This window comes from Eschscholzia californica, unplaced genomic scaffold (assembly GCF_041429995.1).
Source record: "Eschscholzia californica isolate CP2 unplaced genomic scaffold, dmEscCali1.0.p SCAF_2, whole genome shotgun sequence".
NCBI classification, from domain to species: Eukaryota; Viridiplantae; Streptophyta; class Magnoliopsida; order Ranunculales; family Papaveraceae; genus Eschscholzia; species Eschscholzia californica.
In genome coordinates, this window is record NW_028238309.1 from 26088655 (window position 1) to 26113559 (window position 24905).

At 35.7% G+C, this 24905-nt stretch overlaps 2 protein-coding genes across 2 annotated transcripts; one reads left to right on the forward strand and one right to left on the reverse strand.

Annotated features, from left to right (window-relative positions):
• The first annotated feature begins 13703 nt into the window (after positions 1–13703).
• On the forward strand, positions 13704–15825 carry LOC147557147 (ABC transporter G family member 10-like). Its single transcript, XM_086658139.1, has one exon. The coding sequence runs from the start codon at positions 13816–13818 to the stop codon at positions 15679–15681; it is 1866 nt and encodes a 621-aa protein (XP_086514265.1). The 5' UTR covers positions 13704–13815; the 3' UTR covers positions 15682–15825.
• A 37-nt stretch (positions 15826–15862) lies between these two features.
• On the reverse strand, positions 15863–19328 carry LOC147557148 (transcription factor bHLH30-like). Its single transcript, XM_086658140.1, has 2 exons — positions 18446–19328; positions 15863–16561 (listed from the first exon to the last, which is right to left on the reverse strand). Exons 1-2 carry the CDS (start codon positions 18758–18760, stop codon positions 16094–16096), a joined length of 783 nt encoding a protein of 260 aa, XP_086514266.1. The 5' UTR covers positions 18761–19328; the 3' UTR covers positions 15863–16093.
• Positions 19329–24905: the final 5577 nt, after the last annotated feature.

Sequence of the window (24905 nt, forward strand, 5' to 3'; positions counted from 1 at the left end):
CCTAGCTGAACACCAGAACTAGGTTAACTCCTCCTGCACACAACCATACATCCCTTTATAACCTATGTGATACATATATACATTATATGGTTTTTAGTGTATAAATCGTCTATAACTTTGAATCTAAATAAGAAACCAAAGTGAAAACAAATAACACCAAAGTGGCATCACGCCACAATCACTGCAATCCATCTGCTATCCTAGCCGCTGCAAAGGATTCTATCTAGGAACTTGCATACTAAGAACTAGTAAGAGGTCAGTAACTCAGTGACACGAGTTAAACTGGTAGAGGAGTCCCAAAACAAAACTACGATAAAAAGTAAAACATGCATACATATATATATATATATATATATATATATATATATATATCAATTCTAGTACCAGCATACATTAGCAGACTTAACTGCCCACCCATGATATGCTTTCAATCATCAGAGAGTTACCTAGAGAACTCTATAGTAATTTGGTTAGTACAGTCACATACCAGCACTAACCCAATGTACTAGCATTCTCTCGAGAAAGTGTCTTACCCCTAGGAAGGTAAGCCGCTCTCCCACTAGGTGACTCAACAGTCATTGAAAATCTAACCTCATGATAAATATATACACTTAGCTTAACTAGATACATTGTAGAATGTATTCAAATAGTCAAGTCGTCCCTCAAGTATTCGTGTTAGGACGAAAAGCTTATTCTCATTGGTAGCCTAGTGAAGGAAATGTCTGATACAGCTGACAAAATAGCATTAGAAGTTTATGCTAAGTGGGGCCGTGACAAGTTAGGGATTGGATGACTTAGAGGAAGATTTTCTATTTTTAGTAGTTTCTGAATTCTATATTTTCTTAGTTTTAGTAGTTTCCGAATTCTATATTTTCTTAGTTTTAGTAGTTCCAGAATATTAGCTGTTTTAGAGAAGATTTCCTAGTTTTTAACTGTTTCTCAATTTTGGTTATTTTCTTAGTTTTTAGCAGTTTTCACAATTTTGGTTGTTTTCCTAATTTTTAGTAGTTTCTAGATTTTAGATATTTTAGAGATTAGTAATTTTAGACTTCTATTATTTTAGGGTTTGAAGCCTATAAGTAGGTCTTTTATGTTCATTGTTAAGGGAGCTTAGTTTATTGAATAAAGTTTTTGTTTGATTTAATCTATCATAGAGGAGCGATCTCTATACTTTTTATCTCTTGTCTACTACGCGCTGCATCAGTTGGTATTAGAGCTTGCGTCGATCTTTAACAATGTCACCGAGAAGACAACCTGCTAGAGGTAGGGAGATCCCATGTATTTTGTTAATGAAAGAGTTGAAGCTATAAATCAACGATTAGACGGTGTTGAGGAATGGCGACAACAGATGACTCGAATGATGGAACAATTGACGCATCGTTTAGATGCCTACATTGTTCATCAAAGGGAACTGACTTCACCAAATCGTCACTCGGTAAGGGATGATGAATCTACTGAAGATGACTTTTATAATCCCTTTGCTAGGGACGTTAGGGGAAGAAGGAACCAAACAAATCACGGTTCTCGGAGAAGGGAAGTGAAATTGAGGATTGATATCCTAGAATTCAGAGCGCGTGGTCAACCTTAAGAATTCCTCCACTGGTTAACTGCGGTTGTCGATATTCTAGAGTTTAGGGGGATACCTCGGGATAGACAGGTTCCTCTTGTAGCTACTAGACTTCATGACAGTGTTGCTGCATGGTGGCAGCAACACAAGTTAATGCGGTCCAAAACAGGGAAATCAAAGGTAACTTCGTGGGAGAAAATTAAGAAATATATGCGTGCAACTTTTCTTCCACATAACTACACCAAGTTAATGTATCAAAAATCGCAACAAGTGAAACAAAGAAAGAATACTTATAGTTTTCAATTCAACAAGAAGAAAATTGTGTTGCTACTTAGTAGAGATTCCTCCTACAACTAACAAAGGTGACACTTCAAATTTGTTATCTCGTGAGTTATTCATTGAGGAGGTCAAATAAATTGATGTTCCTACAACTAACAAAGGTGACACTTCAAATTTGTTATCTTATGAGTTGTTCATTGAGGAGGTTGAACAAATTGATGTTGAATATATGATGATTGGTAAGGAAAGTAGTATTGTGGATGGCGTGATTTCATATTCCGTTCCCGCAACATTGGAAGAATTCGCGAATGTTTCCCTACCGACCTATCTGACGGTTTGCCACCGCTAAAGGATGTTCAACATGAAATAAATCAATTTCCTAGTGCGACTTTACCTAATATAGTTCATTATAGGGCGAGCCTAGAGGAACACGTGGAGTATGAGGAGGGCGAGTATGTTTGGTTTGGTTTGGTTTGGTTTAACCGAAGACAAATTTCCAGTGGGCGAAAATAACAAGTTATGAACAAGGAAAATCGGACCATTAGAGATACTTGAAAAAATTAATTCCAATGCTTATCGTCTGAAATTGCCAAGTCATGTGCGTTCCTCGGATGTTTTAATGTGAAAGACTTATTACCATATTTGGAGATGCTTCAGACAAGGACGATTCAAATTCGAGGTCGAATTCTGTCCAAGCCGGTGAGGATGATGCAGCTGACAAAATAGCATTAGAATTTTATGCTAAGTGGGGTCGTGACAAGTTAGGGATTGGATGACCTAGAGGAAGATTTTCTATTTTTAGTAGTTTCCGAATTCTATATTTTCTTATTTTTAGTAGTTCCAAAATATTAGTTGTTTTAGAGAATATTTCCTAGTTTTTAGCAGTTTCTCAGTTTTGATTATTTTCTTAGTTTTTAGCAGTTTCCCAATTTTGATTGTTTTCCTAGTTTTTAGTAGTTTCTAGATTTTAGATATTTTAGAGATTAGTAATTTTAGACTTCTATTTTAGGGTTTGAAGCCTATAAATAGGCCTTTTATGTTCATTGTTAAGGGAGCTTAGTTTATTGAATAATGTTTTTGTTTGACTTAATCAATCATAGAGGAGCGATCTCTATACTTTTTATCTCTTGTCTACTACGCGTTGCATCAATGTCCTTCCACCAAATATGCGAGAAATTTGTCGAATAGGACAATTGATGAAGAATATCATCAAGTCTGGATGAATTAAGGGGCGTACTGTTTAGCTAGATCCTAACTACGATCGTCGAATCGCGAAGCAATTCGCGGCTAACTTCGTCCGAATCCCACAACGGGTGACAGAAAGAGTGTCAACTTGATCGGAAGATATGACTAGAGGGATGAGACATATATGCATGGGTAAGACCCATAGATATGTCGAAAAGGCCTAAAAGAAGTTTAGACAAAGATAGTACAAAAGGCCCAAAGAAGGAGAATTTGGGTCGGGCACCTAAAGAGGGAATTTAGGCCCAAAAGGGGCCCGCCACGCTTGGTCGTGTGCCCCTATATGGGTCGGCCAGATCTTCCCAAGATGGGCATGATGTGATCGGCCAAGCTAGAGGGAATTGGAAAATAAAAATAGATTTCTATTTTTGACTATTCCCTAAATCTTATTCAAATGGGGCTTTTAGGGAAACCTAATTAGGGTATTACTCTAACTTAGGGTTCTATATAATGTCTCTTGAGACTTTAATAAGGTGTGGAAAATTCTCAAGAAGCTTCAATCTCGACAACATCAAGTAGAGAAAGAAAGAGAGATAATTCCCATTACTATCTATCTACTCAAAGAAGAAGTGTTCTTCTATCTAACCACCATTGGAGTTCTAGCTAAAATAAGGTGGGAGATCAAGGTGATTGCTCGGTGTCCCAAGTAGAGGAGCTACAATGGGAGCTCTTGGTCTTCTCAAAAGCGATTGGAAAGGTTCGAGGGAAAACTAGCGATTAAGGTAATCTCTAACTTCTTAGTTCATCATTAGCTTATGCATGAGGTCCTAGGTATACTAGGGCTAGACTTATTAGATGTCTGAGATTCCCCTACCAACACTAGGAGACATCATAACCCAACAGTGGCGTCAGAGCCTCTTGCGCATAGCTAATTTTGGCTAAGTTTCAGACTAATTTATGCTTGTTTAGATAGATAGTTATGTCTAAAAGCGTATTAGGCATCAATTTGATTAAGTTTCGAATATGATTTAAAGTTATTCAAGTTGATTTCAAAGTTAATTATTGAAGGTTTCAAAAGGTCAATTTTGATCTATTTCGGTTTTGAAAAGTTTTTCAAAAGAGTTTATTTTCAATGCTTTTAGAAGTTGTATGAAAATCCAATTGAAGTTTTCTGAAAAGTTGGAACAGCAACTTTGGAAGCAAAAAAAAAAAATTTGGAAGTTCCAAAAATTTAGATGGTTCCTAAAGTCTGGTCGGACGCGTCTCGGCCAGGCGAGAATGCGTCTCGGTCTGCTGACCGACAACGTCTCGCATTAAGGGCGCATCAAGGGCGCGCCCCAGGTTAGCCGAGTGCGTCTAGGAAGCTTCACCAGACGCGTCTGGGTTTCCCTAGGCATCTCGTCTTGGACACTCGTTGATCCCTTAATTATTGATGGTCGGTCTGCCTCCGTAGAGTGATATCTTTAACACGGGACAGTGCGGGTAGACGTACGGCAGAATTCTACATGTCTAAATGGTTTTACTCAACGAGATCAACAAAAGAGTTTTGGATACTCGAGGCAAAAGGATGGATTAGGTATTCATTAAGGCAATTTGTCAACCAAGAGTCATAAGAGTATGATCAGTGAAGTAGTTCACTCACCCAGGACAACAGGGTTGAGGGCAGGGGCCTAGTCCGCTTAACTCCGGAGGAATGGGATCTTGGAATCACGTTATTCAATCAGGGACATTTTTATATTGAATAATGTGGAAAAACATAATATTTCTAAAGACGATAACAAGTTTAAAACTTTGCAATTTTTTCATGTAGTTTTAAGATGACAAAAGATAGTGAGTTCAACATTCGCTCACTCCCGAAGGAGATGTTGAGCAATTCCCTCCATGAAGGAAGGAATCGAGAAATACTTCTCAAATTGGAAAGCGAGCTGAAGGTCATAGAAACTCCAATTCCGATATTGGATGCTACTTCTGCTGCTAAAGAAAAGGAACATGAAGAGGATAACTGGAAGAGGGCAGAACTAGTAGCGTGCATGCTGACAACACCTATAGAACCTGCTCTTCAAGAGCAATTCAAAAACATGGATGCCCACATCATGAATCGGGAACTTGAGAAATTGTTCCAAAAGAAGGCAAGACTGGGGAGGTATGTGACCACCAGAACACTACTAAACATGCCCCTCGAGAAATGAAAACCAGTAGGGCCTTATGTTCAACAAATGATTTAACTCTTTGCAAAACTAAAAGAGTTATGTTCTCCATTCTTCCAAAACATACGATGCTCATAGCAGTTCAATAGAGCATAGTGGAACCAAAGAAGGCTCTTATGGTTCATAAGAACAAAGGGTTAAAACGGAAGAAGAAGAAAATAACGTCCAAAGGAAAAGACAAACAAGTTGCTGAAGCCACGAATAAGGTTATTCCTTCTGAGTCCAGGTGTTTTTACTAAAATGGCAAAGGCCATTAGATGAGAGACTGTGTAGCGCCCCAAATCCCAAATTTGAAGCTAACCGCCTTGAAATCGAAGATTTGAGACCTTCAAACTGGATCCATGAGCAACGCCTACCATGAGTGCACAATCAATACCTGAAAAACAAAATAGCTCGGTTAAAACCCAAATGCAGCAGATTTCCACAAACCTAAGTCTCGAGCAGGCAAGCTCAATCCCTAATCAAGGAAGCATTGGAAAGTAGATGAATATCCGTTTCGAACCATATAGGAAACACACCGAAATTCATTATCTATCAATACCAGATTCAGTTTTAATCTAGATCGAAATATAGTAGGGACTGTTCTGACACCTAGTACGAAAACTATTATAACTCCTCACTCGGTACTCCACTTAATGCGCTGTTTGAACCACTAGAAACTAGACAAACAGACATTTCCAAACATATAAGATGCACACCGAGATTCACCATCTAGCAATACCATATTCAATTTTAAGCTAGACCGAAATACAGTATGGACTGTTCTGACACCTAGTACGAAAACTATTATAACTCCTCACTCGGAACACCAATTAATGCACCGTTTAAACCAATAGAAAGTACACAAACAGACCTTTCCAACCATTTAAGATGTACACCGAGATTCATCATCTATCAATACCAGATTCACTTTTAATCTAGGCCAAAGTATTGTCCTCTATAGATGTTTTATGAAATTGAAAATAGAACTAATATCTAAACCATTCAATCATTCTTTATAGAACTTATGTGACTAACTATACTAAACCTATCATAGAATAAATTGAAAGAGCCTACAAAAGAATTAGGAGATAGGAAATCTACCTCTTTTCGTCTTAGATGGCTTCAAGACTACAATCATGCCTCTTTCTCTCTCTAGAGAATTCCATCTCTACCTATTTTCTTCTTTGTTCATCCTTCACTCACTAAGGAGTGGCTTGTTGGAGATTAAAAATATATACCAACTATAACATAAAAAATCCATAGATTTCTTCAATTTATTTATCAAAATCTTCTCCAAAGAATACCATTTCTCTTTCTCTCTCTCTAAGTTTTGTTCTAGATCTACAAAAAAAAGCTCTAGACCCCTTTTATATAATTAACTCAAGTAACTCTATCGTAATAAGTTATTCGCTCGTAAATTTCTAAGTATGTCAAGGTAAAAACTAAAGAAACGCCTCTAATTCTAATGGGAAAACACCTTTCTTCTACGCATGCCAAACACAACCTCGGTGTTGTTGACAAAGATAGTAAATCTAAAAAGACTAGGTTTCCGTCGCATCCTACGAACGTGCCTGGTGGATTCCTCTTGGCTAACGCCGGTAGATCAAATTTTATTCTTGTTTATACCGAAGGAAGACGATGAAGACGGTTAATTTTTTATCCCTAAGAAGAAGAAACATAATAAAAAAAAACTAAATAGTTTGTAAAGTATACCTGTTTGAGAAAATTATAAGGGGAGAGAAATTAGAGCAAAAATTGTGGGTTATGTGAGAAATAGGGAGAATAGTTTTTTAGGGAGAGAATAATCAATTAGTGACACTAGTAACTTTCTGATTTGAGTCGATTTACAAGAAGAGAATTTATATTATACATTGCATGTTATCTTTATCAAACTCTGAACAAAAATCGGACGACCAAATTTATGTCTCGTGTAACCGACCGATCTGTTTTATCATAATAGATAAGCTCTATTAAAAATTAGTGAGGAAGAATAATCAATTACCAGTTGGTACACGTAAAAAAAACCCAGAGAAATCTGTGGTGGAGCCAATAAATATTATGAAAAAAGATTGCACATTGCGTCAACTAAAACTACTTTCATTTAAGTTAAAGATTATTCTCAAGTCATTTATCTTCAAAACTTTTCTTAATATAGCTTGTAATTAAAAAGGGTGGACCTATAACACGAATTAATTAGGTTGGCCATATACCAGATTATCTATTTCCAATTGCTAACTAGACAATCCAACCATCCAGTTTCCTTAACAAAATTGTTGAAAAATATCTGATTGTGGAAATGTGGAATCACTTTTAAAACAAGAGAAGTGTTATTAGATCCCATTTTATTGGAAAATAACAGGTTGATTTTGATATTTCTTCTACGCATTCTCTTTCTAATTTTTTGTATGGTCATATGTATAACCACCGTAATTGACGACATCATCTATATAATAAGGGAGGAGGGTATCTTTTGCCCTCCTCCCAATGGCCCAGATTTGATCTCCCATGTTTATCTTTGATGGTGAAGATTCAATTGTTCAAAATCAGAAAGTTCAGATTTAATTACAATCTACCCAAAGGTTGAGATGATAAGAATGAGAATCTTTCCAAAGATGTCATTTTCAAAAAGACAAATTGTACTCCCAAACACGTCATTCCCTTACTTTCCGCTCATTCTTTTGTGTCAGTTCTCACGCACCCTCTCTCCCCCCTTTATCTCCAGAAATTGCTCCCACTCGTCTCCTTTAATTCCCCTTTCAATTTCTCTCATCTAATCATCTCTGGCTGGTATCTCTCTCTCTTTCTCTCTCCATCACACACAGATTCTCTTTTTCTCTCTCGGTCCAGAGTTTTCATCCTATTTCTATCTCTCGATGTAAGATTTTCATCTCAAGGGTACAATTCATTATTTCAAGGGTTTTCATCTCATGTTCGTCAACTCAAGGGTAGCAGTTCCAGATACTTTCATCTAAGTAGATCTATGTTTAAACCATTGATATTATTAGACTTGCAATCTGGATGTGTTATTTGTTGAGAAAAATAACCTAATTAACTTGTTAAGGAATACGAAGATAAAAGATGCGAAAGTAAAAGTAGAGACACCAAGATTATTTAACGTGGCAAAAAACCCCTCCAATATAGAAGGTAAAAAACCACGGGACCTAGTCTAGAAATCTTCCACTATGATTAAATAATGGATTACATAATTCTTCACCAAACCTATGGTGGATAAACCAATTGTTCAAGATGTGTAGAAACGCACTTGGAAAACAATTCTTCCCTCAATAAATAGAGGATTAACTAATTCTTCACCAAACCTATAGTGGATAAACCAAACAAGAAAGGAGATACAAAGATTTCTTGCTTCTTAGGATTTGAACAAATCCTAGATCACCAAAGGCTGAAGAAGATAACCACAAACTAAATTGCTTCACAATATTAATAATCTTCTTTTCTTCAAACTAATATTCTTCTCTTTCAGTCTCTCTTAAAAGAACCACTTTAGAAATCTCTCTTTCTATGACCTGTTTCTGTTCTCATTTTTTTGATCTCTATCTCTCTCTAATCTGAGAGGATTTTCTGGTAACTCTCCCAACTGGGAGGATACTTTCTGACTTGAAAGTATGATACTCTCTGACTTGAAAGTATGATACTCTCTGACTTGAAAGTATGAATAATATTTTCCCCTTCATTTCCTTTTATAATGATAATTAGGGAGGTATTCTACTAGAAGTAGGATTCCTTTTTAGGCTTGAAATAGAAACTTCTATTTCTCCTCAAATAAGGAAATAAAGGAAATCCTATTTCAACTAAGAATCCTTTTTATATAAGGAGGGACCCCAACATTATTTAGGCTAAATATGAAAGTATGATCTGTTCTTAGACCAAGCCAAGACAATTTGATATGTTATTTAGGTTAAATATGAACGTTTGATTTGTACAAAAGTTTTTATCTGAAACAATTTCATAAAGGTCTGGCTAAAAAACTGTTTTCAGAAAGTTTTGGCTAAATATTTTATATTTTTCAGTTTGTAAAATGTAAATTTTGATAATTGTGATTGATTTTATTTGGGTTTACAATATATATAGGTGCAAATAGAGTTATGAATATTTTTATTAGCTTTAAAAATTGCTTAAGTTCTATTAGATCTGTACAAAAGTTTTAGGTTAAACATGAGGATCGTGTTCTTAGACTGAGCCAGAGAACTGCGGTTTCGGTGTTTGAAGTGTATTCACAACATAACTCATGAACACTCCTTGGTGAAAAACAATCTTGAAACTCTATCCAGGGTGAGTAGAAAAGGGTTATTTTTTTCCCTGTCTCGATATCTCACGCACAGTCTCTCTCGATCTCACGTAGGTATCCCCCTCTCTCTCTCTCTCATCTCATCGCAGGTTTCATACCTTATTTAGGTTTTATGTTTTTTATTAGGTTATTTAGGTTGATGTTTGGTGATGACTAATGGTGATTTAGGACTTTGATTTACTTTCAATCCGACTCTTCTGTTTTAGAGCATAGATTTAAGTTTTTTATTAAGTTTGTCTAAATTTTTTTTGTACAAACAGAATCTTAATTGTGTGTATCTATAATCTTCATATCATCTTCTTTCGGTAATTTTTAGTAATTTTCGATCTTCATTTTCATTTGATCATGATAATAGAGAAGACGAGTTCAGTGCAAACCCTAACCTTTAAGAGTTGTTCACGTCAAGAGCCCATTTGGTAATCTCTCTCTCTCATCTTTCTTTTATTTTCTTTTACAATTGGTTTTTCCTCAAAGAGTATGACCGTTTTAATCTGCTTTGATGGTAGTAGATGTGTATTAATTGTGTGTATCTATGATCAATAGTAGTTGAAGATTTAGAATTGCTCTTATATCTAACATTTATTCTATTAATCGAGTTAGTCTCGGCAGGTTATTTATGGTTTTGTAACTTCTACTAATTGATGATACTTGAACTACTCAACTATCTTGATCATTTTGAGGTCCAACTACAATGTTGCATGAACCTAGATCTTCTCATATCACTTATTGTGCATATCATGACTGAAAGAAAATCTTATTTTTGTTGTTCTTCGCTTATTTATATTTGTTTGGTCGAATCCATCAATTTTAGGTCATTTTTATTTGTTTACAAATATGTTGCACCTCAAGTATCAACAATAAAAATGGCTTGGTACCTTTAAAGGCTTTTTTAATGGTTTAATTGATTCAATAATGTTTGTTTTGTGATGGCTTTACTGTGGGGGTTAATTGGTTGAAGTTACTCATTCATAAATATTCTATTTGATACAGTTTAGATTGGATTATTTCATCCGAACTTTGTATTTTGTTAGATCTTTCCTTTTAGTTGTTTTATTAGAGTTGCTATTTCATTGATGTTGAAAAGACTAAACAATTTTCGTAACTAAGTTTGATAATCAGAAGCAATCAGTATAGGGTTGTATAGGTGATGAATACTTGATTGTCTATAACAAAATAATGAAGAGCAGCAAATAAGAGAAGATCTTATATCTATTTCCAGGTTAATAAACATAGAGACATATAACTTTGTTGAACATAATGAATAATTTGCAGGTCATGGTTTTGTTGTTATGTCGGGATGGTTTCCAAACTTAATGCTTGATGACATATTCTATGTATAAGAAGGAAACTTATCTGACTATAATAGATTATATAAGATATCGTACGAAACTCCACTGAATAAGCTGTCAATTAGCAATGTCAACTAAAAGAGAAAAATGGACATTCTCGCATATCGTTTGGAAATACTGTCGTCTTATTATATAACACATGTAATTCAATTATGTTGAGTAATGACAAGGTTAACATCAATGGTAATTTACTCCAGTTTTTCACAGGCTTAGAGGTGGGAATCGGGCGGGTATGGACGTCCACGGGCACTTGAAGCATCGGACCGACCTGGTCGGGCTCCAAATTTCAACGGCTATTAGGATTAGGGTAAGCGGGTTAATCGGGTGGACAATTTTGAAATTTGCCTTGCCCGTTGCCCGCCCAAGCCCATTAAGAAGCTCGAGTAATTCGGGTATGGGCTGTCAGGTAAGCGGGTAAGCCCATGACTTGAAAAAATTAACTTCTTCCTCTCCATTCATAATGTTTCCAAACACCTTTCCTAATTTTAAAGAGGCAATGTGAGACTAAAATTAGAAGTTATTTGTGTTGTTCCACTCCAAGTGAAAAATAAGGAAAAATTCTTTTGGGATTGTGATGTATAACCTTATCCCACTCCTTGCCTCCTCAAAGCAAACACTACTTCACTAATCCATTAGGAATTCTCTTGGGTCATTGCAAAGCAACGCATCGGATCGGTGTAATGCCCTTAAACATATTGTTTACTATCTCAACGAGGCCTAGCAACATAAATTGTTGTGTTTCATTAACCTAAAAAGTTGATGTAATTTGGTTGGGTATCTTTGGGTGACTCTAAGTGGGTATGGGTATGGGCGGGTGTGCGTGTAGAGGTTTTAACCCATGCCCGTCCACCAAAACTTGGCGGGCTGGGCGGGTCGTGCCCGAGACGAGTGCAGGCATCCATTATCTTCGTAGTGCTCGGGTGTCCGTGGGCGGGTTCGGGCCCATGGGCATACTTCCCACCCCTACACGGGACTATGACCTAAAAGGCAATACAAAAATAGGGGTCATTTCTAACGACTCTATGAAACCCAACAACGATGGTTTTGTATCTGACAGATGTAGTACATATCCTCGGTATAAGATGACCATTGCCAACACCGTTACAACTGTCTACATATTTTACCATAGTAAACCACTGGTCACACTTCACTGATGAGTTGGCCGACGGCCAAGTAAACAGTCGAGAGTAAAAACGTGGCGATGATTCTTCAATTGACGTTGCCGTCGGCGATGAATTGGCGAAAAAATATTTTGGCTGAAGCTTCTGCAACACTGGGAAGAATTTCACGAAATTCCTCTTCCAATAAAAAGAATTTCAATTTCTGTCGGTACAGAAATTGTTCTCGCGAAATACCCATATATGTTGTCGAGATCTGTCAAAGAAATTAGTGCCAACGTATTGCGGACTGTAGTTGTGACATATTACCGTCGGCAACAGAAAGTTGTTGGCTAGGAAGAGTGGTTTCCCATAAAATAGTGGATAATTGCTGACGGCTTTAGGTAAGCCTTACTGTTGGCTGAGAACTATGACGCTTCAATCCGTCAGCTGTGTTACCGCCGACTATTTATACAACCGACGTTTAAGTCGTTGGCCATTCCTTTTACCAGCGTTTTTTTTGCGACCAATGACCTTATGCTGTCGGTAGTAACTTGTAGTGAGCTAACGTAACATGCTCGTTTTCAAATTCGGACATGCCAGGTCTTCCTAGAGGCGATGAGATTTAAGAAAGGGAATCAACACATAAACACAAGTATTTGTTCCTCTAGTCAACAGTTGGTAGCCCAAGTGGTTCCAAGGTGTTGACATAAACTCTAGAAAGCCCTGGAGGTCCCAGGTTCGAATCCCAGAGAAGGTGGAATCTTTGGTTATTTGAATTGGGATTATTAGGGTGTAAATAATGTTGTTGGCCTTTAGGGCATGTTCTAGTTGGGTTATAGGCCCGGTCCTGTTAGTGTTTGAGTGGGCGGTTATCGAGCTTATCACATCTATGATGTATCAAGTGTCAAATGTAACGACATACGTAGATCGTAGTCGACTTCCAAAAAAAAAAAAAGTATTTGTTCCTCTAGAAGGATCATAAGTTTAATTAGCTACATTACCAACCAATAGTGAACACAAAAACTTGTAAAGATTCAGTAAATCAGTCATTGGATTAGTTTTTTCTGCATCTAGAAAGGTCTCAAGGATGAATTTTCTAAGATTGCTCAAGGTTTCTTTGTTTTGATAAATATTTGTTTGAATGGTCCTGAAATTGTGTAAATATGTATAAAAAAATGAATTTATCTCATTGCCTGACAATAATACAAGAAAAATTGGCTCTTTCAAACGGCAGTACTCTAAGAAGTGCATAGTTAGATTGGAGATCGGGCCAATGTCAAACGAACTAAGCGGATTATCCACTAAACAAGTCCGATCCAAGCACTTGTCGTGCCGAAAGTAAATATGGGCTCCTCACGGGACGAAATACAATTCTGGCACAGAAAGCAGATTCTTGGTAACAGTTTCTTGAAATTGTCCATAACGACTGATGACAGAAAGAAGAAGAAAACTGAATATTTATTACTAATTTTGTCAGTTGAGGTTGGGAAAGAAAAATGGTGAAGCCTGGCCAACTATAACAACCCACCCACCAATTTCATTCTCTCTCTCTCTAACCCACAGTCAAGATATAGTTCACCTGAATTTTGCATCTCATTTTACTCTTCCTAAAACCTTTCAACCTCAACATCATCTCATTTTATTAATCAGTCTGTTCTTTTGCCTCGTCTCAAAAGATATCCTAGTTTGGTAATGTTAGTTCATCCTCTCTCTCTCTCTCTCTCTCTCTCTCTCTCTCCCTCTTTCTCTCTTCATTTTCATTTTCATCTTGTTTACACTTCTTCTAACTTTGTGTTTCTAACCCACTTTCTGCTTCTGTGATCTCAGGGTCCCCTCTATTGCCATGGAATTACCAGTAAAGTCTCCGGTTTCCGATAGCCGAAAAACTCCATATAGAATAGAAACCAAGAAACTATCTTACAAATTATGTCAAGCTATGGATGATTTCAATTGGGTTTGTTGTGGGACTAGAACTAATACTACTACTTCTAGGTACATTTTAAAGGATGTTAAGTTTGAAGCTAAACCCGGAGAGATCGCCGCCATTGCTGGGCCTAGTGGTGCTGGAAAAACCACATTGTTGGAAATTCTTGCTGGGATGATTTCTCCTAATCGAGTTTCGGGTTGGGTATTCATCAATGATCAGCCCATGAATGTTAATCATTTTCGAAGGATTTCAGCTTATATCACTCAAACTGATGCTCTTTTTCCATTACTTACAGTCGAAGAAACACTTTTATATAGTGCTCGTCTTCGTCTGTGTGGTGGCTATAATGAAGCAATAGTTAGGGTTAAACAGTTGTTGAAGGAGCTTGGGTTGGATCAAGTTGCAGGTTCTAGAATTGGTATGGTTTCTGGTGGTGAAAGACGGAGAGTTTCGATTGGAGTTGATTTAGTTCATGACCCAGCTATACTTTTAATCGATGAACCAACTTCTGGACTAGATTCAGCTTCTGCTCTTCACATAATCTCGTTGCTTAAATCGATGGTAGTGAATCAAGGAAAAACTATTGTGTTAACTATTCATCAACCTGGTTTTCGAATTCTTGAATTATTTGATACAGTTGTGTTATTATCAAGTGGAACTATTCTTCACCATGGATCACTTGATGTTCTTGAAGAAAGGCTTAAAATAGCAGGTCATTACATTCCTAGGCATGTTAATGTTCTTGAGTTTGCCATTGATGCCACTGAAAGCTTGGTTTTACAGAATTCTGCAATAACAAATGATCAATTATTTCTCGTAAAAAGCAGTGATCAAGAAAACGATAAGGAACCGGGACTGGAGAGTTCGATAATGATGAGAACTCCAAATTCGCATTATCTCGAAGAGAATAGAAAAATAGGATACCCAAATTCTCGAATCGAAGAAATCTTAATACTAGGAGAGAGATTCTGCAAAAACATTTTTAGGACAAAACAACTTTTTGCGGCAAGAATGCTCCAAGCAGTACTGGCTGGTATTGTTCTTGGAACCATTTTCATGAATGCTAACAATGACAGCAAACAACAAGTAACTTTACAAACTCGAGTTGGATTCTTCGCCTTCACCCTTACGTTCCTACTATCTACTACAACAGAAGGTCTACCGATTTTCTTACAAGAAAGGCGAATTTTAATAAGAGAAACATCACGGGGAGCCTATAGAATTTTTTCATATGTTATGGCGAATACCCTTGTTTTTATTCCTTTCCTTCTAACAGTTGCTCTTCTATACACTACCCCTGTTTATTGGCTAATCGGTCTGAGGAAGGATCTCGATGGGTTTCTCTATTTCTCGTTGGTGGTTTGGTTAGTTGTTTTAATGTCGAATTCTCTTGTTGCTTGTTTCAGTGCTCTAGTACCTAATTTTATCATGGGGACTTCGCTAATAGCTGGAATAATGGGATCATTTTTTCTCTTTTCCGGGTATTTCATATCGAAGGAAAACATACCCAAGTATTGGATTTTCATGCACTACTTGAGTTTATTTAAGTACCCGTTCGAGTGTTTTATGATAAATGAGTATGGAGGAGAGAGAGGAAGCACTAGATGTTTGGAGAGTGTTGAAGAAGCATGTCTTCTTTATGGGGATGAATTCTTGAAACAACAAGGTTTGGAAGAATATCAAAAATGGAGTAATCTAGGAGTGATGTTGAGTTTCATATTTGGGTATAGAATTCTTTGTTTTCTTATTCTATGGTATAGATGTTACAAGACAAGAAGCTAATAGGGTTTCTTTATTAAACATTAAATGAACATATATACTGTTCTAGGGGTTTGTTCAATTTTATTTATTTATACTTGATTTTAATAATGTAATATTAAAGAATTGGTAATATATGTACATATATATGATATATAGATACATCCTTCACTATTCTCATTTCAACAATAGAATGAAGAAGAAATTTCTAACAAAACATACGTCCATTAACTATGGAAAAGCAATTACAATATATATTCTGATTTTTACAAGCAACACACAATTTTTGTTTACGTTTTACTAATTCTGCACGTATTAGTCGAAAGAATAGGTAAATGCAAACATGCACACAAACAAAAGATAATCAAAAAGCATAGAGGGTGTAACTTTTGTCATTACATCGTTGAACGAGCTAGCATTGGGGCCTTGGGTTCTCTTATGAAGATGAACTTGAAGTATCAAAAAGCAAAATCCTTCTTTTCTTGTTCGGAAGCAACATAATTGGTGAAACATCCGACGTGGTAGGAAATTTATCTAGAACAGATCTTAGGGCCTTATGAACAGAAGATATAAGAAGGCGACATACCTCAGTATCGTCACAATTCTCTTCTTTGAAACTTTTCATGATAAATACATTCTTCATCCTGCCATCAAAAGTTGAGATATCCACCCTCATTATCTCTAGCTTGCAAGCCTCAAGTGCTGCTCTTATATTGGGTAACATATCGGGCCTATCCTCGCAGCAAACAGATACTTTGATAGAAAAAGGCCCATCCTCGTTGGGCTCCACTCTCACTTCATCGAAGTCCATTGGGATCACAAAACCTTTAATAGCTTCCGCTGCCGCTCTCTTTAGCTCCTTTACTTGATTTATCACTTCAGCAAGTAATGAAGCTTTGTCCATCTATGTTCAAAGAGCAAAAAATCAAGATAACGAAAACTACAGCATATAGATTTATTTCTTGTGCAGAAACTAAACAACAATATGAACAAATAGGAAGGCCATTCTTTATACATTCCTATAAGATAATTGAAGGTATAAAGAATTAAATATGTTGAGAAAAAAATTAGGTGGAAATTGTGGAATCCTTTTTAAGTCGTATCAACTTAACATAAGGATCAGAAGGGAGAGAGGAAGACAATGGATGTTTAAAGACACCTCCCAGTAGTGTTATTGGTGCCTCCCCGTTATTGGCACCATCAATATTCTGTAAAATCGATAAAAGTGTCATCTCTCAAAATATACGACCTCTTCTTTCTCTCTATAACATATTTGGTCGACCTAGGACCAAACTCTCTCTTAATGATACTTGGCCCTTCTTAACCGACTAGTTAACCACGTCCACCTTCGGGTTAGGCTCAACCACATTTAAGAGCATTTCCAACGCAAGTCTCAAATTGGAAAACTCAAAGTCTCACCTAGAAATTGTTGAATTTCTTTTACAAAAAACTTTCTCCAACGCAGAGACTCAATTTCGGTCAAGATGAAGTGGCAGTATTTAATTCTAAGATGTCTCAAGTATAAACTCATTATTTGATATTTCTTTTTGAGGATCTCAATTGTCCACTCAAAATTAAAAGAAAAACTACCCATCTACGAAATGACACGTATTTAAGTTTTTATAGTGTTGCACTGGAGATGGTTTTCCAATGGACAATTATAAAAGTACCGTCAAAAGGTACCATCCAGTTGACCTATCAAATAAGACAAGGGGTAAAACGGTAATTCACAAATGCAAAATTACCATTTTACCCGGTATCTTATTTGATAAGGTAAACCTATTGGCTTCACCGTCCCGTTGAGATTTCGATAGTGTCACTGTCATCTAAAAAAGAGAATTTCAATTAAAACTTAACACATAAGTTTTAAGTTTTTGTTTTTGAGTTTTGCATCGGAGATGCTCTAAGATTGGAGTATTATTTTTCACCTCACAAATATGATAAGAAAAAACTATTGAAATTACTAACTCCATTTGAAAGCTTAAAACTCTTAAGTAAAAGTTTAACCCAAGTTAGAGGGTGTTTGATTTTTTAGCACTTGTAAGTGCTACCACTTACTAAGTGATTATCACTTAGTAAGTGATATCACTTGTAAGTGTTGTGGCGTTTGTTTTCCATTACTTCTAAGTGCTTGATTTTTGTTTTTATATTAATTCTAAATGTCATAAAAATGAGAAATTGTCTATTTTGACCTTAAAGTATTTACATATTACTATTTCATACTAATTCATTGTGCTCGCGAGTTTAGATACAAGAGAATTACGGTTTATGAGTACTTTGTGTTGAAAATATTAACCTCAAATAATTAAAAAGTATGAAGGAGAAAGAACTTACGTTGCATCATGGAGTTTGGGTGGTTCCGTGACTAATGAAGGAAAGATGTGAAAAAAATTTAAGAGAAAAGCTTAGGTGAAGGATGAGTGAGAAGGAAAAGTGTCATCGCTAAAGTCATAAAAAGATTTTTTTACTTATCAATTGTTTAAGATTTTCTTTTGGATTATAATCATATTGGTAATTATTATATTCGGAGAGGGATAAAAATGTCTTTTTTAGCACTTAGAAAGTAAGTGCAAAAAAATAAGCTCCAAGTTGGAGCTTATTTTTTTGCACTTACTTTGACCCCACTTACAAGTGATATTCACTTATTAAGTGAAAAAACAAACGGCCTAAAATTGCCGGCCCACACTTATTAAGTGAAAATCACTTAATAAGTGCAAAAATCAAACACCCTCTTAGTATAGAGGAAAAAAACTAACAAGAAAAGGAAGAAGAATTCAAATTATCTGACCTTATCTGTGCAAGGAACAAGAGTTCTAAGGGTATCAAGATGAGAATTAATTCTCTCTCTACGCCTTCTCTCTGCTTCACTATGACTCTTCAAAGCAGCTAAAGATTTTTCTTCAGGTACCCCTTTCTGCTTCAAATTTGGAGGAACCCTAACAAGTTCTCCTTTCAAACTATCTAAGATCAAAGAAGAAGATGAAGAAGAAGAAACCCCACTTTTACCCATTGATTTTAACCCAGGATTTAAAAAAACCCCATCATTGAATTTAGGAGAATTGGTTCCAAAATAAACCCTAGAATCTAAAGAAAAAGAATCCATATATTCTCAATCAAGTATAAACCTAAAATTTCTATGAATCGGAAAGGAAGAAGCTCAAACGAGGATCAAGACCAGGTGGACGATGAGTAGGAGCTGCCCAAAATGATAACCAAATTGTTTTACTCCTCAAATCTCCCATTATGTAATGAAAAAAATACAGTTTTGACTGAGATTAGTGAGAAAAAATCCACAATTTTTTCTTAATCCACTTAAGTTCTAGCATTTGGAAGCAAAATTTGAAGAAAAAAATGAAAACCCAGTGATAAAATGATTGAATCTGTTATACCCACAGAATAATTTTAATAAATATTTGCAACCCACGAATCTAGTGAAGAGACAAAGATGTGAATTGGGAAAGATGTCTCAATATATATATATATATAGGACAGAAGGTTTTCACTTGTTGGGATGAAGGAGACTAATGGCAGACAAAGGAGGATTTCTCCTAATATATTGATCCCTAGGAACAGGGGTCGAGATATATTTCTTTGGGTCATTTGGCCATGGTGAGAAAAACAAAAACATCTTTGTTAAGGGGATTGGTTACCCTCTCTCAACTAACGTGGGTGAGTGGATCAAGACATCCACCAACCAACGTGTGTAGCATTGTTTATGGACATATGAGACATAAGAATGTAACTTTACGAATTGCAAGACTAATGTTACAGGAAGATGCGGACCAGCCTTCAAAGCGGCTAGTGATACTGTCTGCTACTTGAGTCTCACGATTTTAAAAGGTCTCACTATTTAACCTCTTTAGAGGAGCACCACACTCCGTCTCACCCACCAATGTGACAATCTCTAATTTCTTAAACAATCAATTTCAACTATTAATATTAAAAGTTTTATTTCAGTTTTTATGTTCAGTGTTATGTCTGGTTTTATGACCAGTTCAGATCAATAGTTCAAAAGTTTTTTTGAATAGTAAGGTCAGCTTTTCTAATCTAATTTCTAAGTATTTTTCATTTTTACATGTCAAAACTGAATGTTTGGTGCAACGGCGAATTGTTTGGAAAAAAATTTCTTTTACTTTTCATTGTTATATGTGTAGTTCATTTTGATAAGTCTTGAAAATGACATAGATTTTTCTCTAGAAAGCTGGCCCGCACCATCCTATAACACATTTTCAGCACGATTTGTTTTACTGTGATATGTTCTTGGGGGGTGGGGGGGTTGTATTGTAAAGCAATCCCACATCCGTGGTGAGACGGAGTGCAGTGCTCCTCTTAAGTGGTTATAAGTACCCATCCCTAGTGAGGCTTTTTAAAACCGTGGGGCCTAGTTGTGCCAAAGCGGACAATATCACTAGCAGCCCAAAAGGCTGGTCCGCACCATCCTAAAATAACTAATAATCTATAGGGAAGTTTTACAATCCCCATTTTTGTTAAAAGGGCCTCTTCGTGAATTCGGTACTAGTCCGCCGAATTCACAAAGATGTGCTACTGGAGTGAATTTCAGTGGAGTCGTACTGAATGTTCTCTTGTAAATTTGGTGAGCTCGTACCGAATGTTCTCTTGTGAATTCAATGGACTCGTACCGAATTCATAAGGAGGGGCCCTTTTAACAAGAACGGGAGCCTCTATAAAACTTCCTTAATTTATATGTAGAGTAAACTTAGAGAACAATAATCTGGCAAAATAAAGAAATATTAGACTTTGGAGAGTCTACACTTGGTTGCCTAAGTGGTTGATAGTGTTGACATAAAATCCAACATTCAAGAGGTTCCGGGTTCGATACCCAGATGGGGTGAATCCATGGTTATTGAATTTGGATTATTAAAGATATAAATAATAGTAATAATTTTGTCAGACTTTAGGCTCTATGTTGTTGGACTTCAGGCCCCTTTAATTAATGGTTTAACTTAGGCAATTATTATACTTATCACATCTTGATGACGTATCAATGCCTTGTAATGACTAACGTAGATCGTAGTCGAATTCTAAAAAAAAGAGCCTTTGGGGAGAGAATGTGCATAAGAATGTAAAGAATTGGTAACAGTAATAATAATAATAATAATAATAATAATAATAATAATAATAATAATAATAATAATAATAATTACCAAAAAAATATAAAAAAATAATAATAAATGCCTAGTACAAATTTTATCAATGTCTTGGAATATTCTGAAATGTCTCGTAATATTTTAAAGTATTCTTCAATGTCTACACACTCAATATCGTAAAAGATTTTTAATGTCCCCCACCCTTTGGTATAGTAGTTGGACACCCCCTCTTAAGCCCGTAAGGTACTAGAACCGAATCTCGTTAGAAGTTGTTTATCATCGTTGTTTTATCTCATGTAATTGAGAAGATAAATAAACTAGATAAAGGAATAAATGGACTTTTAGGCCTCCTAGGATGACCTTAATGGTCTTTATATTTTAGTGCGCAAGATATATTCCATATTATGTTCATGATGTATCAATTTGGTATAAATGTCTTGACTCTTGGAATCCAATGTATACATAAATATAAGTAAAAAAGGTCTTCTAATGTCTTAGATGCCTTTTAATATTTTGATATATTTTTAAATGCCTTTAATGTCTTCAAATGTTTTGAAAAATGTCGCTAAGAGCGTGGAAAACTAGATTTGTTTTGATCTGCCAGTAAAACTACATTCTCGTAATGATCACACAGATCACTATCTAACGGACTAGAATGGTCCAGTTGACTGGTCAAAGCTCGTTGGACCCAATAGTCATTGTGAATGTTGATCCAACCGTCATCAGAACCCTTAAAGGTCACAGGTCCAACTCTTGGTAGATCTCAATCTGTAAATGAACCCACAACTTAGGCTCTTTTACACCCTTTGAAGTACAAATGTTCAGAGAGAAACAATCAAGATAAACATCATATTCCTTCCAAGAGTTCACCAAATTTCCGATCAGAAAGAAACTCCAGATAAAAAAAAGGTAAGACAAATATATTGTGGGAGGCAAATCCCATTCCTAATGGTTCGAAATACAGTGCGACTGTTGTCTTAAAGAAAGAGTGACCCCCTCACGTCTGACCTTTATTTATTTTATAATTCTATGTTAAGTTAAATAATGTCCGTTTATAATATCCTATGATAATATTTTGTTATAATACTCATATACATAAGATATTAATTAGGGAGAACTTTTAGTTTATCATAGTTTTGAGTTTCAAAACAGTAAATAAGTAATAAGCAGCACTCTGACTATTTTATTTTAGCACACCTTGATTTACATATTCCCCTAAAATTGTCCTTCAATTTTATAATCATACAACCAGAATATGTTGTAAGTTTGTCACTCCATTAAAATTAAAAATGTCTATTGATCAAGATGACAATGCGCTCAATTTGTCAAACATGTCAAATGACGAAGATTATAAAGTCTGAATGTTTTAGCGATCATAACGTTTAGTTAGAAATCAACTACAATCTGCAGGGTCACTCAGATCGCGACTAACAACGACTGGGTCCTAAAATGGGTTAGACAAAAGAATATCGGCTCGATCAAAAGTTCTGATTAGAGGGAATGAGATACAAATACACTGATTACATTCGTCTAAAAGTATCTAAAAGGGTCTGACTAAGAGTCAGGCAAATGTAGCAAAAGACTGGGCCTAGTGCTCGGGCCAAAAGTGGTTGGGCACATGACCCGGTCCATGCTAAGGTCGACCTTTCAAGGCCCGACAAAAAGCATGTGTCGGTCGGACTAGTCACAGGGGAATGGGACTCCTGGTCGGCTACAATTAAAGAAACCCAATGGAATTCCGAGTCTTTTTATTTTGTGGTTCTTTTAGGAATATTATTTCGAATAAGACTTTGACTTTAGAAGTCTCTATAACCTTATTATAACAGAAATAAGGGTGTAAAACTATCATCGGTTTTCTGTCTCTCTGACTACATCAAGCAGAAGATTGAAAAGATAAAATTCTCAATCTACTGTCTAGTCTAAAGAAAAGGAGTTTTCATCTTCGCTGCTCAAGAAGGTTGTAGCCAATTCGAAAGGCAGAAGATCAAGTCAATTCTTCGGGTGTCTCACGTAGAGGATATGCACAAGTGAATCTCTAGATCTTCAGATAAAGCAATCAGATTAGTTCGAGTGAAAAGCGAATTAAGGTAATTCTCTAACTTCTACTTTATTTTCAGTTTTGGCATGAGATTCCGGCAACCTAATGTTACATGTTTAGACATCTGAGTTTCATCTTAAAACATTAGGTGACACCATAAAGCAACAAAAATTACTCTCTGACACCATAAAGCAACAAAAATTACTCTCCCGCTTGATAATATATCAGTAAGGAGGGAATTGTTTCGGAAGCAGACACTCAGTCTACTATCTATGCTCAACTGAAACTTCACTTGGATATTCTTGATGTGATTCATATTTTAAGAACCCGCTTGATGTTTATTTGGCTAAAATAAATAAAAAATAGTTATTGGCTAATTTGAGGTATATATACTTCTTTAATCTGCAAGTCTAACACTTATAACAATGAGAAATTCGATTCTTCCTTCTATTTTGGTCCATCCCAAAACCCTCCGTTGATGTGGCAACATATTACTTTAGTGTGGAACAATAGGAAAGAGAATGGTGAGAAAATATATTCCTGTTATATGTCGCCACATCAGCAGAGAGGACTGAAGGAACGACCAAAATGGAGGGATCAATAAAATTTCTGTATAAAAATTTAAAAATAACTTCCTCAACAATAATTGATTAGTTAATTTATACAAATAATTTAATAGACAAATTTCGAAGCTATGTATTTGTTCTCATCAATCCTTGGCTGACAATTGAAGTATTACATTTTTAGATTGGACTAAAGAGTATAATTAATTTATATTTGAATTTCGAGGAGATCAATTCAAAGATAAAAAAAAAAAATACTTTTTCCAAGTTGATTAAGTTTGGAAGCCTCAATCATTTGAAATATAAAAACTAGCTAGTGTCAACCAAAGAGAAATGAGGGACTATAAAATATTAAGTTGTTTGTGGATTTTCTATGAGTGAATCACTTTTAAAATGACATCTCACGGTTAGTTTTTCTTTTTAATATTAAAATTAGGTCAAGTCGACTATTATATTTGAGGGAGTTCGTATGAGCCACACCACCTCATACGACCACCCAAAAAGAATTAACAAAGCAATAATGGGGATTCCAAAAAAAAAAAAAAAACAAAGCAATAATGGTACATATTTGTGAACTTTGTCTAAAGGGGTTAAGAAGACCTTATATCTGGTTGGACATTAAGGAGTCTTAAACGGACTAGGGATGGTGGGCTTGACCTTTTAGGTCGTTGTGAATATTGATTTCTTAAGAGCATCTCCAATGCAACACTCAATCTTAGAAACTCCGAGTGTCATGTAGGATTTTAAAAGTTTTTCCTTAAAAAACATCTCCAATGCAACACTCTATTTGGATCTCTAAGATGACGTATCGAGAGTGGATAGAGATATGTCAAGAGGACATCTATTTCTAGAGTGTCCTCTTGAGATATCTCTAATTGTCCAACTCATCAATATTTGATTTCCAACTAATAGAAATTAGGTCTTCTATATTTTCTAAAATAACTAATTATTTATTTGCAAAAATAACTATGCCACATAAGTAAATAAGATAAGTTTAGAGTTTTGCATTGGAGACAACAAGAAATTGAAGATCTCTATTAACGCCACATAGGAGTGAGAATCTCAATAGGAACTTGACACATATGATGAATGGAGATTTTTTTAAGTTTTGCTTTGGAGATGCTCTAAGTCTGACCAATTCACTAAGATATTATTGGGAAATAGAATATTTAGGAGGTAGTAATACTAATAAAATCGTTGGGGAAAGAAAATTGGTATAGCCCCTTAAGTATGACCAACTCGCCAAATTAGCCCCTTAAATATGACCAGTTTAAGAAATAGCTCCTATAACTTTTCGGTTAGACAATTGTCCGAAATTAAGAGAGAGAAACAAAGAGTGGCGCATTGAAGCTGTTCCAAGATGACTTACTTGATTAATAAGGTGTCGTTTGGCAACCAAAAGTATAAGTACTCTTGCTTGTTGTAGAAGCAAAAGTACTTCAAAAAAGTAAAAGAATATTAAATATTTGGCAAAAATATTGCTTATAAGTAAATAAATCAAAAAGTTAGTTTGGTAAAGTAATTTACTTTTTTATTTCT